The 16,116-nt window shown below is 31.5% G+C and overlaps 2 protein-coding genes across 2 annotated transcripts; both read right to left on the bottom strand.

Annotated features, from left to right (window-relative positions):
* Positions 1 to 687: 687 nt before the first annotated feature.
* LOC105668152 (uncharacterized) lies at positions 688 to 6,247 on the bottom strand. The gene is made up of 4 exons (XM_067360316.1): positions 6,134 to 6,247; positions 5,067 to 5,308; positions 4,840 to 4,972; positions 688 to 4,578 (listed from the first exon to the last, which is right to left on the bottom strand). The coding sequence occupies exons 2-4, from the start codon at positions 5,208 to 5,210 to the stop codon at positions 3,812 to 3,814; spliced, it is 1,044 nt and encodes a 347-aa protein (XP_067216417.1). The 5' UTR covers positions 5,211 to 5,308; positions 6,134 to 6,247; the 3' UTR covers positions 688 to 3,811.
* A 2,995-nt stretch (positions 6,248 to 9,242) lies between these two features.
* Positions 9,243 to 15,946, bottom strand: LOC137001445 (uncharacterized). Its single transcript, XM_067360315.1, has 4 exons — positions 14,686 to 15,946; positions 13,619 to 13,860; positions 13,392 to 13,524; positions 9,243 to 13,130 (listed from the first exon to the last, which is right to left on the bottom strand). The coding sequence occupies exons 2-4, from the start codon at positions 13,760 to 13,762 to the stop codon at positions 12,364 to 12,366; spliced, it is 1,044 nt and encodes a 347-aa protein (XP_067216416.1). The 5' UTR covers positions 13,763 to 13,860; positions 14,686 to 15,946; the 3' UTR covers positions 9,243 to 12,363.
* Positions 15,947 to 16,116: the final 170 nt, after the last annotated feature.

Here is a 16,116-nt window from a genome sequence, read left to right as displayed (position 1 = left end):
TACATAAACAAAATTTATTAACGCATTTAACAAATTTCAAGAATGTAGTTATGTATTATCTATGTGACACATTGAATTATAAAAATATTTATAACTTATAAACGTAAAACGTATTATACGTCAGGAATAATTGTGCGTAAAAAGACATGCCACTTTTCTCGTGTAGATACTCCAAATCATTTGAATCGTCAAAATTAAAATTGTCGTTAACGTTGGTTGTGATGCTACCTGAACGTCGTTATTATCATTCAGTTGTCACACTCTGGATAAACCTATGTAAACATTATATTATTTTTTAAAAACAAATTGTCTAGTTATTGCTCATTTAATTACACATTTATTAAATTAAATGCGATTAGAAAAAATAAAAAATTATTACATAAAGATATTAATAATAATATCAATAAAAGATAGTGTCACCTGTTTTCTTCAGTTTGGTTGGCTTCTTGATGGTCCAGCTGCGTCATGCGTTCTCTGTGTAGTGGTCAGGCTGTTCGCATGTGTAGTTACAGTGTGACGATCAAAATTCCATAACAGAATGTTAAGTGATATTCTACTTTCGGGACAACTATTACAATTCACCTCAAAATCACTAATTTGTCTACAGTATTTCCATTCCCAGCTCTTTTGTATTGATGGGTCAAAAAAGTCCTCGGAAGGATGCTCGTCCAAATGCATTGTTAATAATTTACAAATAGAATCACTATCATTATTACTGCGATTAAAATCAATATCATTATTACAGTGACATTTTAAGGATAATGAAGTCAAATACGAAAAATGCTTCCATGGAAACGTGTGTCCGTATGCTTGTTCGTAATTGTATATGTCTTTATGCTTTTCTTTTACGTGTTTATTAAAGTTTGCTATATCGATATAACAAGATTCAAAGCCGCAAGTTCTTTCGCCGCAAGCAACTCGGCACGTTGCTTTAAAATCTTTTAATATGTAATCATTGTTCCTCAGTTTATCCGTGGCTTTTTTAGAAATAATTGATTGCAATTCTTCCGGATGACATTCCATTGTATGATTAGACACTTCAAGATTAATTTTAATGGTTATCATTTTGCAACAAATAGTACACTTGACCTCATTAGTGACATCACTTTCTTTACAATATTTCAATGTCCAATACCCATGTATGAAATAACGTTTTTCTTCTACAGTATGCTCCTGTGAGATATGTGTTTGTAGAAATTCAGAATCAGTCAGAAATTTACCACATATGAGACATTCTGAGTGTAATATTTTTTTATCGGAAATATATTCATACGAATACTTAAAATATATCCATGGTTCTTGATTTTTATGTGCCCTTTCCTTTTCAACTATGGCTTTATGTTTTTTTTTCATGTGAATAAGCAATTCATGAAAATGATAATTACATTCATAGACGCAGTTTTCCCATTTGCATTTTGCTCCAAAAGAAAACAGTTTATTATAATGTACCCACATGTTTTCATGAACTTCATTAATTTTTAAACTTTTAACGGATTCTGATGAAAGAACTATGTTACTTCTTTCTCGCACATTTCTTAATTCTTCCGAATGATTACTTTTTATATGGTCCTTTATTTGTTTTTGTATACTAATATAAAATTTCTGGGAACATTCAATGCATCTTTCTTTAAAATCATTTCTCGTACAATATTTCCATATCCAATCGTCAAGTACGTAATTCTTCACTTCGTCAACATGCTTCTGGTGTAAATGAGATTGTAAAGATGTAAAATTAGATTGAAGATTCTCACCACAGAAAAGACATTGTGAAGTAAAAGCATCCTTGTACTTGAAACATATCCATGGCCATTCTTGTCGTCCTTCATCTGTTTCTTCGTATTCTTTTATATATGGATGCTTACCATTTATATGGCGACGGAAATGTGAAACGTCGTAAACATATTTGTTACTACAAAACCTGCATTCTGCTTTGTGATCCGAGACTTTTTCGTAATATTGCCACACGTTGTCTTTCGTTATAATAATTTCTGCCATTGTGTCCGTTTCTTCCCACAGGACGCAGATAACTGAATACGGTACAAGAGGACGAAGAAATACGTATAGTTTTACATTTGAATGTAAATATTGGTACGGCAGTCAAAACAATGAAGTCCAAGTCATAAAGAGGCGCTGTAACATCATGTCCAGTTGCTATAGCGGTTACTATTTTGCGAAAAAGACGTTACAACGTATCATTTACACGAATGGTTTTTAAGAAATAATGCAGAACTAATTATTTACATCTCAAATAAAACTATTTTCAGATAAAATTTATATCAAAGAAATACGTATATCGTAATGTATATATGCGTGTAAAAAGTTAAAAGCTTATTGGTACGTGTCTTATTGTATTATCTCTAAATGGGTGATCGCCCCCTCTGCTCCCACTTCTCATTTTCACGGTGCCTGGATTCGACCAAAACAAATAAGCGATTATTATAATAATGAGATCATGATAATTTATTAGAAATTATTATAATTTATGTCTAGGTATATATAAATGTACATCTAACAAGATGCACTTTGCCATCTATACAGCTATGAAATAATACTATAAGTGAGAAGCAGAGCAACATTATTAAAAAAAAAATGTTTTATTACACTCAATTACGATTGTTACAATATATTCATGTACGTAGGTATATTTGCGTGGGCGCATAAATTATCTTCCATCTATATCAATTATTTTTCTACATGAAGAACAAAGATAAAGAAAAAAATCGAATTAAAAAAAAATTATGAACAATATGTAAAATTATGAACAAAAAAACGCTTTTCCGATATGAATAAATTATTTCTGTAGTATGGCTTCTTACAGCAATTTTTGTAAAATCACATTTTCAACATTTTCAAAATAATGTTCCAATGCGTAATATCGTTACTTCAAATTGTAGATAAATAAGATAGAAGCAATAATTTTTACAAAAAAAATTAATTTTCACGCTTTAAAGTATATAAAATATGCGAGTTTCGAAAAACATTGTTGTGAGAGAACGATTGTATTGAAAATTTACCCTCATATGTTTTTGATTAATGGTATAATTAGAGTACATACGTTGTCGAAAGAAATTAGGCAAATATTCAATTATCGCCCGTTTTATTTCAACGGATGATCCGTTCGCTGAGACCAATATACTTTCGTAGTTTCTTATTGTTGAACAAAAATAGCGTGTTACGCCCAGATGAGTATCTCGACTATTTCAACCACCAAATATATTACAATGTATTGATTATATTAATATTCCACTTTATAACTTTTTTCTTTGATTGATTATTCAGTTGAAATGCGATTACGTATCGGTTAAAGTTAAGTATTAACAACGAATGACAAACATTACTTTACTCTTTCAATGTCTAAAATAAGAGTGATTTACATTGCATTTGCGATTATCTCTCCGTTCGCAAATATGATATATTACTCATAATATTATTGACAAATTGCAGAAAATTACATTTGCGTTTTTGCACGAATTCGCAATTCTTTATCTTGAATTAAATTATCTCGAGTTTAATCAACGACATTGTAGTATGCTTTTATATTCCTTTTTATACTTCAAAAATTTATAGTTCAGAAATATTTGACGTCAATAATTAACGTATTTTTTCTCTTACACATTTCGATTATATAACTAATAATTGCAATAGAGTTACGTATTCAGTTTGTAAAAAATCATTTTTTTTCTCTATTTTGAATCGATAATCGATATCCTTCGAATTGCCGTCGTGTAATTCGCAACTTATTCGGGTAACTAATTCCTAATGGAGTCTCGTCTTCTTGGAATTACCTCGGTGTCGGAGGTGGAAGTGATGGTCATACAGCACTTCCAGTGTAAAAGCTCGCCTTGCCGGCCAGTCCAGACGCTCGCTTCTTCTTCTCGCACTCCATCGTGCTGAAGGCGTTCTGAGCGATCTGCGATTTGCGCTTCGGATTCTGCAGAGTCATGCTGCGCTGACTGGAATTGGAACTGGAGCTGGTACCCGGTTCCGACACTCGAAGGATGCCCGAGTGTATTGTTCCGAAGTTCTGATATATATACTGCGACTGAATAGCCGACACTGACGTGTTCTGGTTCTTCACCGTAATCGGAACGATCTGACCAGCTAAAGTATCGAATCTGGTGTCGTAACCGAACGGCGTGTCTAGCAAAGATTCACTCTTGTCGACGTAACTACTGAGTCTGGAGTCCAGAAGACCCTCGTTGTCGGCAAAACCGCTCAATCGGGAATCTACGACGTTCTGGTCGGCGCTTCTCGTGGAAAATTCGGCATACCGTTGCTCCTGGACAGGTTCCTTGTTATCCGTGAAACTGATTATATTCTGTCGGAAATCGGACAGAATCCGGAAATCGATAAAGTCTTCCTTATCGGTGAATCCGCTCAGGCGAGAATCTATGACGCTACCCTCGGATTTCTCGAAGTTGTATCGCGGGTCGTTGTTTTTGTTATCGGGATAAGCCGGCAAGACGTGAGATAGGTCTGTCTTATCGACGTAACTGATGGCCTGTGGATTCGACGCGCAAATATCAGGTGCCGATTTGCAGAGCAACAAAGTTCCTTCTTCGGCCAATTTTTGAGGCGCTAGGACACAGAAATGCGGACTTACTTTCCTCCAGGCATGAGAAAGGCGCGCTTACATATTACAAGGTGTCCTGCAGCACTTCAGAATTTTTTTAGATTATTTGTATCGATCGACCTTTTCGATCTCAGGATCTTGACATACTCAGACCGTAGGATCTCTACGGACGTCCGAGATCCCTTGATCTTTACAATTATGCAAACATTACGATATGTCGTCTCCATCACACGCGGGACACCCTCTCTAGCGATAAGTTCACCCACTTTTCGTTGGCTGACCGAAAGGTCGAGCCTGTTGTGGTCCCGGCGATTTCTGATGCGCTCTCACGACGTACTCCGAGCTGAGCCCTCTCTGTTCCTTCAGCTTCCTCTCAGCGCCTGGAACCATGACCATCACCTGTAAAAACAAAAGGTATGAATATCCCCGAATGGATTCGTCGCTAAAATCGAGTGGAATAATTCAGGACGAGAGTTTTAATCGACAACTTCACCATCTCCTCGACCGTAGAGAATCGCGCCATGTAGCCGGACATCGTTAAAACAGCTGCCACTTCCGCGAGCATAAGCGCTAACCCGGAAAGTTGAAGGCACCAGCCGTAATGATATTGCGGTAGACCGTTATCGTCTATTTGCATGCCGGCTATTGATTGCAAACTGTATTTTTCTGGTAATTCCAATGATGCGTCCGACAATGCCGAAGCAAGTAATATCAATCCGCCGCTTAACGAAAGTCCTGAAACATATATACAATTATTATACATCAATCGGCATTGTGAGTTCGTGGAAGAAAATAATACAAAATTAAATCTTTTTTCTAATTATAATTGTGAATTAATTCAGCTCTTTGTATTTTATAAATTAAGTTTACAAGTTATGTCGCATTTTCAAACAATGCATTCAACTGATAAATTTGTATATTTTCAAAGTTTTATTCTTGAATAGATATAACGAAAAAATTTTTTTTAAAAAAAGCAATTTAATTGTATGTAATAAACTTAATGTTTCTTTTTGCTATTTTTTTATATGTAATAAAGTATTAGAAGATACTAACAAACTCATATAAATTAATATTAATTAATACTGTATTATAATTTCAATATTTATAATTAATAATAACTATAAGCATTAATGTCTATAATTAATAATAATTATAAACATTAATAATAACAACAAAATTAGTAATTATACTAAAAATAAATGTGCAAAATATCATGCGAATAAATAAAAACTGACGCACGTTAATTGAAAAACGCGAGTTGCTATAATATTAATTGCATATCAATTCTCGTAAAATTTTTCCATATTTAATCGTAAACGTAATTCTTCACTTCGTTAACATGCTTTTGGTGTAAATGAAATGCTAAAGATTGAAAAGCAGATTGAAAATTGTCACGACAGAGAAGACATCGTAAGGTAGAAGTATCGTTGTACTTGAAACATATCCATGGCCATTCTTGTCGTCCTTTATGTGTTTTTCGAATTCTTTTATATCAAGATGCATTTTTATCAAACATTGATGGAAATTTGATCTGACGTAAGCATATATCTGTCTACAAACCTGCATTTTGCTTCGTTATCTGACACTTTCGTAATATTGTCACACGTTTTCTTTTGTTATAATTTCTGCCGTTCTGTCCGTTTCTCCTTACAGAACGCAGATAACTGAATACGGTACAAGAGAACGAAGAAGTATGTATAGTTTTACATTTGAATGTAAATATTGATACGGCAGTCAAAACTATAAAGTCCAAGTCATGAAGAGGCGCTGTACCATGCCCAGTTGATATAGCAGTTACTATCCCGCGATAAGATGTTACAACATATTATTTACACGAATGATTTTTTGAGAAATAATGCAAAACTAATTATTTATATTTGAAATAAAATTATTTTCAGATATTAATTATATAAAAAAAATACGCATAATTTACTCAACTTATTGATTTTGTTATAAAAACAATTAATACATTAGTTGGAAAAACATAAATATGCATACGTAGTTCTTTACTCTGTAATGTATATATATATCTACATTCGTCATGTGTAAATGCCTGTAAAAAGGTAAAAGTTTATTGGTGCGTTTCTTATTGATAATATTCCTTTCTTTCTCGTTAATAAGAGTTTTGTAATAAAAAACAAGGTTACATGAAAAAAAATGTTAAAATAATTAAAAGTAATTATTTGTAAAAAAATTATATTTAATTATTATATTAAATTAAAAACATCTAGATAAAAACGCAATAATGATAATCTAATTAATTGTCAACTTATTAATCTGTAACGTTATATTATATTTGATTCTAATGAGTAATTTTGAATTTTTTAATAAATAATGTTACTTTTTTGGTATTTATCTTTATGAAAAATAATATTACAAATACAATTGATTGTAACTTTAACAAATTAATCGACAAATGTTTATTTAACTTTTGTGTTAGTACAAATGCGTCTTGCTTAACATGTAAAGTAAGCAAATTTATTGAAAAAATACAACATTACTTATTACAAAATTCGATATTATTCCTATATCAGAATTGCACGTAATATTTTAAAACACAAATATACAAATTATAATGTAACTTTTTCTTTGAAAAAGATTACTGTGTTGCATTAGACAATTTCATATCATATTATACTTCAGAGATTGAGATTATAAATTTAAAAAAAATTCGATCGATTAAATAATCTCCGTCTTATTGTTAGCCTACGTTGACTTAAAAATTCAAATTTTTATCAATTTGCAATCTTTAGTTTCGAAAGGATTGTCTGGCTAGAAAAATTAAAAAAAAAAAAAATCTTGAGTGGGACATTTCCAGAAAAAATAAGGATCATGAAAATTTTGATTCTTGTGGAATCTATCTTTTTAGCAATTGCGTTAGTGTACGTATTATATTGAAGTAAATATTAATTTACGGTATTATCATATATATCATACAAAAAGGAACGAAATAGCGCGATTATCTTTGCTTGTCAAGCAATCATATTATCAGGAAGAGTTTCTTGCAAGTTGCACGTTAGGTGCATATGTAGTTTAATAATGTTCATACATTAATTTGTAATCTCTAACCGATTGATAATATTAAAATTTAAATGCAGCATATAATAATTTGTACTTATTATTCAAGATGTCCAGATATTACTATAAAAAAAAAAAAAAATAGAAAATTTATATAAGAAATAATGATAGTAATATCTTTATGTTTTCTTTAATAGAAGTTTAATTGCATCGCGATATATAACTTGTTTCTTATTGCACCTTATTGTGAATTTAAAATTATTCGGCCTCATCAACCTTATTGTTAATAATTTTACATTATGCTCAGTGTGTTTAACTCTTAAATAAGCTTAATTAGAAATAAATGATAAAAAGAACATGTTGTTATAAATTTTGAATTTTGCTCATTTTTTTAATAACAATTGAATAAGCTTTTAATTATCGAATATATTTAATATTATTTTCGGTTATAACGATTAGATCAGAGACGATATTAGATCAGGAGGTTTAGAAAAATGCATAACAAGTTCATCAAGAAAATATTACAATAAATAATACTTTAAATTTTTTTTTAAATTAAATAAATAAACCATATTATATTTGCTTTAAAATGCCAATTTATTAATAAGGAATTAATTTCTATCATAATTAATCTTTAAAACGTCTCAAAGACATGCATATTGTATGGTTATATTATTTAACACAATTTTCGAACAAATACAACTGGAAAAAATAAAAATTTTACTGACCATTAATGTATTTCTTTTCGGCGATCACTACAGAAGTTATTATAATACATTTAAGAATAGAATATGAAAATTGCATGATCAACAAATTCTATTAAAAATGATATAGAAATAAAATATTTATAAATGCTGTTAAATAAATCGTCGATAGTTTTATGATTACAAAAAACTCGATAATTAATTCATAAAATCGTCTTACTTTATAAACTTATAAGCATAATATATAAATTGAAATCATAATACATAAACAAAATTTATTAACGCATTTAATAAATTTCAAGAATATAGTTATGTATTATCTATGTGACACATTAAATTATAAAAATATTTATAACTTATAAACGTAAAACGTATTATACGTCAAAAATAATTGTACGTAAAAAGACATGCCACTTTTCTCGTGTAGGTACTCCAAATCATTTGAATCGTCAAAATTAAAATTGTCGTTAACGTTGGTTGTGATGCTACTTGAACGTCGTTATCATCATTCAGTTGTCACACTCTGGATAAACCTATGTAAACATTATATTATTTTTTAAAAACAAATTGTCTAGTTATTGCTCATCTTATTACACATTTATTAAATTAAATGCAATTTAAAAAAAAAAAAATTATTACATAAAGATATTAATAATAATATCAATAAAAGATAGTGTCACCTGTTTTCTTCAGTTTGGTTGGCTTCTTGATGGTCTAGCTGCGTCATGCGTTCTCTGTGTAGTGGTCAGGCTGTTCGCATGTGTAGTTACAGTGTGACGATCAAAATTCCATAACAGAATGTTAAGTGATATTCTACTTTCGGGACAACTATTACAATTCACCTCAAAATCACTAATTTGTCTACAGTATTTCCATTCCCAGCTCTTTTGTATTGATGGGTCAAAAAAGTCCTCGGAAGGATGCTCGTCCAAATGCATTGTTAATAATTTACAAATAGAATCACTATCATTATTACTGCGATTAAAATCAATATCATTATTACAGTGACATTTTAAGGATAATGAAGTCAAATACGAAAAATGCTTCCATGGAAACGTGTGTCCGTATGCTTGTTCGTAATTGTATATGTCTTTATGCTTTTCTTTTACGTGTTTATTAAAGTTTGCTATATCGATATAACAAGATTCAAAGCCGCAAGTTCTTTCGCCGCAAGCAACTCGGCACGTTGCTTTAAAATCTTTTAATATGTAATCATTGTTCCTCAGTTTATCCGTGGCTTTTTTAGAAATAATTGATTGCAATTCTTCCGGATGACATTCCATTGTATGATTAGACACTTCAGGATTAATTTTAATGGTTATCATTTTGCAACAAATAGTACACTTGACCTCATTAGTGACATCACTTTCTTTACAATATTTCACTGTCCAAGACTCATATGTGAAATTACAGTCTTCTACAGAATGCTCCTCTGAGATATGTGTTTGTAGAAATTCAGAATCAGTCAGAAATTTACCACATATGAGACATTCTGAATGTAATATTTTTTTATCGGAAATATATTCATACGAATACTTAAAATATATCCATGGTTTTTGATTTTCATTTGCCCTTTCCAAATCAAATATGGCTTCATGTTTTTTGGCCATGTGAATAAGCAATTCACAAAAACCATAATAACATTCATAGACGCAGTTTTCCCATTTGCATTTTGCTCGAAGAGAAGGCAGTTTATTATAATGTACCCACATGTTTTCATTAACTTCTTTGATTTTTAAACTTCTAACGGATTCTGATGAAAGGACTATGTTATTTCTATTTCGCACATTTCTTAATTCTTCCGAATGTTTACTTTTTATATGGTCTTGTAATATAAATTTTACAGTACTAACAAATTCCTTGGAACAATCAATGCATCTTACTTTAAAATCATTTTTCGTACAATATTTCCATATCCAATCGTCAAGTACGTAATTCTTCACTTTGTTAACATGCTTCTGGTGTAAATGAGATTGTAAAGATGTAAAATTAGATTGAAGATTCTCATCACAGAAAAGACATTGTGAAGTAGAAGTATCATCGTACTTGAAACATATCCATGGCCATTCTTGTCGTCCTTCATCTGTTTCTTCGTATTCTTTTATATATGGATGCTTCTCTTTTATATGTCTACGGAAAGATGGTTCGTCGTAAACATATTTGTTACTACAAAACCTGCATTCTGCTTTGTGATCCGAGACTTTTTCGTAATATTGCCACACGTTGTCTCTCGTTATAATAATTTCTGCCATTGTGTCCGTTTCTTCCCACAGGACGCAGATAACTGAATACGGTACAAGAGGACGAAGAAATACGTATAGTTTTACATTTGAATGTAAATATTGGTACGGCAGTCAAAACAATGAAGTCCAAGTCATAAAGAGGCGCTGTAACATCATGTCCAGTTGGTATAGCGGTTACTATTTTGCGAAAAAGACGTTACAACGTATCATTTACACGAATGGTTTTTAAGAAATAATGCAGAACTAATCATTTACATCTCAAATAAAACTATTTTCAGATAAAATTTATATCAAAGAAATACGTATATCGTAATGTATATATGCGTGTAAAAAGTTAAAAGCTTATTGGTACGTGTCTTATTGTATTATCTCTAAATGGGTGATCGCCCCCTCTGCTCCCACTTCTCATTTTCACGGTGCCTGGATTCGACCAAAACAAATAAGCGATTATTATAATAATGAGATCATGATAATTTATTAGAAATTATTATAATTTATGTCTAGGTATATATAAATGTACATCTAACAAGATGCACTTTGCCATCTATACAGCTATGAAATAATACTATAAGTGAGAAGCAGAGCAACATTATTAAAAAAAAAATGTTTTATTACACTCAATTACGATTGTTACAATATATTCATGTACGTAGGTATATTTGCGTGGGCGCATAAATTATCTTCCATCTATTTCAATTATTTTTCTACATGAAGAACAAAGATAAAGAAAAAAATCGAATTAAAAAAAAATTATGAACAATATGTAAAATTATGAACAAAAAAACGCTTTTCCGATATGAATAAATTATTTCTGTAGTATGGCTTCTTACAGCAATTTTTGTAAAATCACATTTTCAACATTTTCAAAATAATGTTCCAATGCGTAATATCGTTACTTCAAATTGTAGATAAATAAGATAGAAGCAATAATTTTTACAAAAAAAATTAATTTTCACGCTTTAAAGTATATAAAATATGCGAGTTTCGAAAAACATTGTTGTGAGAGAACGATTGTATTGAAAATTTACCCTCATATGTTTTTGATTAATGGTATAATTAGAGTACATACGTTGTCGAAAGAAATTAGGCAAATATTCAATTATCGCCCGTTTTATTTCAACGGATGATCCGTTCGCTGAGACCAATATACTTTCGTAGTTTCTTATTGTTGAACAAAAATAGCGTGTTACGCCCAGATGAGTATCTCGACTATTTCAACCACCAAATATATTACAATGTATTGATTATATTAATATTCCACTTTATAACTTTTTTTTTTGATTGATTATTCAGTTGAAATGCGATTACGTATCGGTTAAAGTTAAGTATTAACAACGAATGACAAACATTACTTTACTCTTTCAATGTCTAAAATAAGAGTGATTTACATTGCATTTGCGATTATCTCTCCGTTCGCAAATATGATATATTACTCATAATATTATTGACAAATTGCAAAAAATTACATTTGCGTTTTTGCACGAATTCGCAATTCTTTATCTTGAATTAAATTATTTCGAGTTTAATCAACGACATTGTAGTATGCTTTTATATTCCTTTTTATACTTCAAAAATTTATACTTCAGAAATATTTGACGTCAATAATTAACGTATTTTTTCTCTTACACATTTCGATTATATAACTAATAATTGCAATAGAGTTACGTATTCAGTTTGTAAAAAATCATTTTTTTTCTCTATTTTGAATCGATAATCGATATCCTTCGAATTGCCGTCGTGTAATTCGCAACTTATTCGGGTAACTAATTCCTAATGGAGTCTCGTCTTCTTGGAATTACCTCGGTGTCGGAGGTGGAAGTGATGGTCATACAGCACTTCCAGTGTAAAAGCTCGCCTTGCCGGCCAGTCCAGACGCTCGCTTCTTCTTCTCGCATTCCATCGTGCTGAAGGCGTTCTGAGCGATCTGCGATTTGCGCTTCGGATTCTGCAGAGTCATGCTGCGCTGACTGGAATTGGAACTGGAGCTGGTACCCGGTTCCGACACTCGAAGGATGCCCGAGTGTATTGTTCCGAAGTTCTGATATATATACTGCGACTGAATAGCCGACACTGACGTGTTCTGGTTCTTCACCGTAATCGGAACGATCTGACCAGCTAAAGTATCGAATCTGGTGTCGTAACCGAACGGCGTGTCTAGCAAAGATTCACTCTTGTCGACGTAACTACTGAGTCTGGAGTCCAGAAGACCCTCGTTGTCGGCAAAACCGCTCAATCGGGAATCTACGACGTTCTGGTCGGCGCTTCTCGTGGAAAATTCGGCATACCGTTGCTCCTGGACAGGTTCCTTGTTATCCGTGAAACTGATTATATTCTGTCGGAAATCGGACAGAATCCGGAAATCGATAAAGTCTTCCTTATCGGTGAATCCGCTCAGGCGAGAATCTATGACGCTACCCTCGGATTTCTCGAAGTTGTATCGCGGGTCGTTGTTTTTGTTATCGGGATAAGCCGGCAAGACGTGAGATAGGTCTGTCTTATCGACGTAACTGATGGCCTGTGGATTCGACGCGCAAATATGAGGTGCCGATTTGCAGAGCAACAAAGTTCCTTCTTCGGCCAATTTTTGAGGCGCTAGGACACAGAAATGCGGACTTACTTTCCTCCAGGCATGAGAAAGGCGCGCTTACATATTACAAGGTGTCCTGCAGCACTTCAGAATTTTTTTAGATTATTTGTATCGATCGAACTTTTCGATCTCAGGATCTTGACATACTCAGACCGTAGGATCTCTACGGACGTCCGAGATCCCTTGATCTTTACAATTATGCAAACATTACGATATGTCGTCTCCATCACACGCGGGACACCCTCTCTAGCGATAAGTTCACCCACTTTTCGTTGGCTGACCGAAAGGTCGAGCCTGTTGTGGTCCCGGCGATTTCTGATGCGCTCTCACGACGTACTCCGAGCTGAGCCCTCTCTGTTCCTTCAGCTTCCTCTCAGCGCCTGGAACCATGACCATCACCTGTAAAAACAAAAGGTATGAATATCCCCGAATGGATTCGTCGCTAAAATCGAGTGGAATAATTCAGGACGAGAGTTTTAATCGACAACTTCACCATCTCCTCGACCGTAGAGAATCGCGCCATGTAGCCGGACATCGTTAAAACAGCTGCCACTTCCGCGAGCATAAGCGCTAACCCGGAAAGTTGAAGGCACCAGCCGTAATGATATTGCGGTAGACCGTTATCGTCTATTTGCATGCCGGCGATTGATTGCAAACTGTATTTTCCTGGTAATTCCAATGATGCGTCCGACAATGCCGAAGCAAGTAATATCAATCCGCCGCTTAACGAAAGTCCTGAAACATATATACAATTATTATACATCAATCGGCATTGTGAGTTCGTGGAAGAAAATAATACAAAATTAAATCTTTTTTCTAATTATAATTGTGAATTAATTCAGCTCTTTGTATTTTATAAATTAAGTTTACAAGTTATGTCGCATTTTCAAACAATGCATTCAACTGATAAATTTGTATATTTTCAAAGTTTTATTCTTGAATAGATATAACGAAAAAATTTTTTTTAAAAAAAGCAATTTAATTGTATGTAATAAACTTAATGTTTCTTTTTGCTATTTTTTTATATGTAATAAAGTATTAGAAGATACTAACAAACTCATATAAATTAATATTAATTAATACTGTATTATAATTTCAATATTTATAATTAATAATAACTATAAGCATTAATGTCTATAATTAATAATAATTATAAACATTAATAATAACAACGAAATTAGTAATTATACTAAAAATAAATGTGCAAAATATCATGCGAATAAATAAAAACTGACGCACGTTAATTGAAAAACGCGAGTTGCTATAATATTAATTGCATATCAATTCTCGTAAAATTTTTCCATATTTAATCGTAAACGTAATTCTTCACTTCGTTAACATGCTTTTGGTGTAAATGAAATGCTAAAGATTGAAAAGCAGATTGAAAATTGTCACGACAGAGAAGACATCGTAAGGTAGAAGTATCGTTGTACTTGAAACATATCCATGGCCATTCTTGTCGTCCTTTATGTGTTTTTCGAATTCTTTTATATCAAGATGCATTTTTATCAAACATTGATGGAAATTTGATCTGACGTAAGCATATATCTGTCTACAAACCTGCATTTTGCTTCGTTATCTGACACTTTCGTAATATTGTCACACGTTTTCTTTTGTTATAATTTCTGCCGTTCTGTCCGTTTCTCCTTACAGAACGCAGATAACTGAATACGGTACAAGAGAACGAAGAAGTATGTATAGTTTTACATTTGAATGTAAATATTGATACGGCAGTCAAAACTATAAAGTCCAAGTCATGAAGAGGCGCTGTACCATGCCCAGTTGATATAGCAGTTACTATCCCGCGATAAGATGTTACAACATATTATTTACACGAATGATTTTTTGAGAAATAATGCAAAACTAATTATTTATATTTGAAATAAAACTATTTTCAGATATTAATTATATAAAAAAAATACGCATAATTTACTCAACTTATTGATTTTGTTATAAAAACAATTAATACATTAGTTGGAAAAACATAAATATGCATACGTAGTTCTTTACTCTGTAATGTATATATATATCTACATTCGTCATGTGTAAATGCCTGTAAAAAGGTAAAAGTTTATTGGTGCGTTTCTTATTGATAATATTCCTTTCTTTCTCGTTAATAAGAGTTTTGTAATAAAAAACAAGGTTACATGAAAAAAAATGTTAAAATAATTAAAAGTAATTATTTGTAAAAAAATTATATTTAATTATTATATTAAATTAAAAACATCTAGATAAAAACGCAATAATGATAATCTAATTAATTGTCAACTTATTAATCTGTAACGTTACATTATATTTGATTCTAATGAGTAATTTTGAATTTTTTAATAAATAATGTTACTTTTTTGGTATTTATCTTTATGAAAAATAATATTACAAATACAATTGATTGTAACTTTAACAAATTAATCGACAAATGTTTATTTAACTTTTGTGTTAGTACAAATGCGTCTTGCTTAACATGTAAAGTAAGCAAATTTATTGAAAAAATACAACATTACTTATTACAAAATTCGATATTATTCCTATATCAGAATTGCACGTAATATTTTAAAACACAAATATACAAATTATAATGTAACTTTTTCTTTGAAAAAGATTACTGTGTTGCATTAGACAATTTCATATCATATTATACTTCAGAGATTGAGATTATAAATTTAAAAAAAATTCGATCGATTAAATAATCTCCGTCTTATTGTTAGCCTACGTTGACTTAAAAATTCAAATTTTTATCAATTTGCAATCTTTAGTTTCGAAAGGATTGTCTGGCTAGAAAAATTAAAAAAAAAAAAAATCTTGAGGGGGACATTTCCAGAAAAAATAAGGATCATGAAAATTTTGATTCTTGTGGAATTTATCTTTTTAGCAATTGCGTTAGTGTACGTATTATATTGAAGTAAATATTAATTTACGGTATTATCATATATATCATACAAAAAGGAACGAAATAGCGCGATTATCTTTGCTTGTCAAGCAATCATATTATCA

Source organism: Linepithema humile, chromosome 8 (assembly GCF_040581485.1).
Source record: "Linepithema humile isolate Giens D197 chromosome 8, Lhum_UNIL_v1.0, whole genome shotgun sequence".
NCBI classification, from domain to species: domain Eukaryota; kingdom Metazoa; phylum Arthropoda; class Insecta; order Hymenoptera; family Formicidae; genus Linepithema; species Linepithema humile.
Note: the sequence above shows the minus strand (reverse complement) of the source record. Positions and strands in the feature narration are given on the sequence as shown.

Excerpts from the sequence above, each read along its gene's own strand:
- LOC137001445 (XM_067360315.1), bottom strand. The coding sequence starts at position 13,762 with ATGCAAATAGACGATAACGGTCTACCGCAATATCATTACGGCTGGTGC. Across the intron at positions 13,525-13,618 it reads TCTCTACGGTCGAGGAGATG|GTGATGGTCATGGTTCCAGG; the intron begins GTGAAGTTGTCG and ends TTGTTTTTACAG. Across the intron at positions 13,131-13,391 it reads TTTCGGTCAGCCAACGAAAA|CGCCTCAAAAATTGGCCGAA; the intron begins GTGGGTGAACTT and ends TCTGTGTCCTAG.
- LOC105668152 (XM_067360316.1), bottom strand. The coding sequence starts at position 5,210 with ATGCAAATAGACGATAACGGTCTACCGCAATATCATTACGGCTGGTGC. Across the intron at positions 4,973-5,066 it reads TCTCTACGGTCGAGGAGATG|GTGATGGTCATGGTTCCAGG; the intron begins GTGAAGTTGTCG and ends TTGTTTTTACAG. Across the intron at positions 4,579-4,839 it reads TTTCGGTCAGCCAACGAAAA|CGCCTCAAAAATTGGCCGAA; the intron begins GTGGGTGAACTT and ends TCTGTGTCCTAG.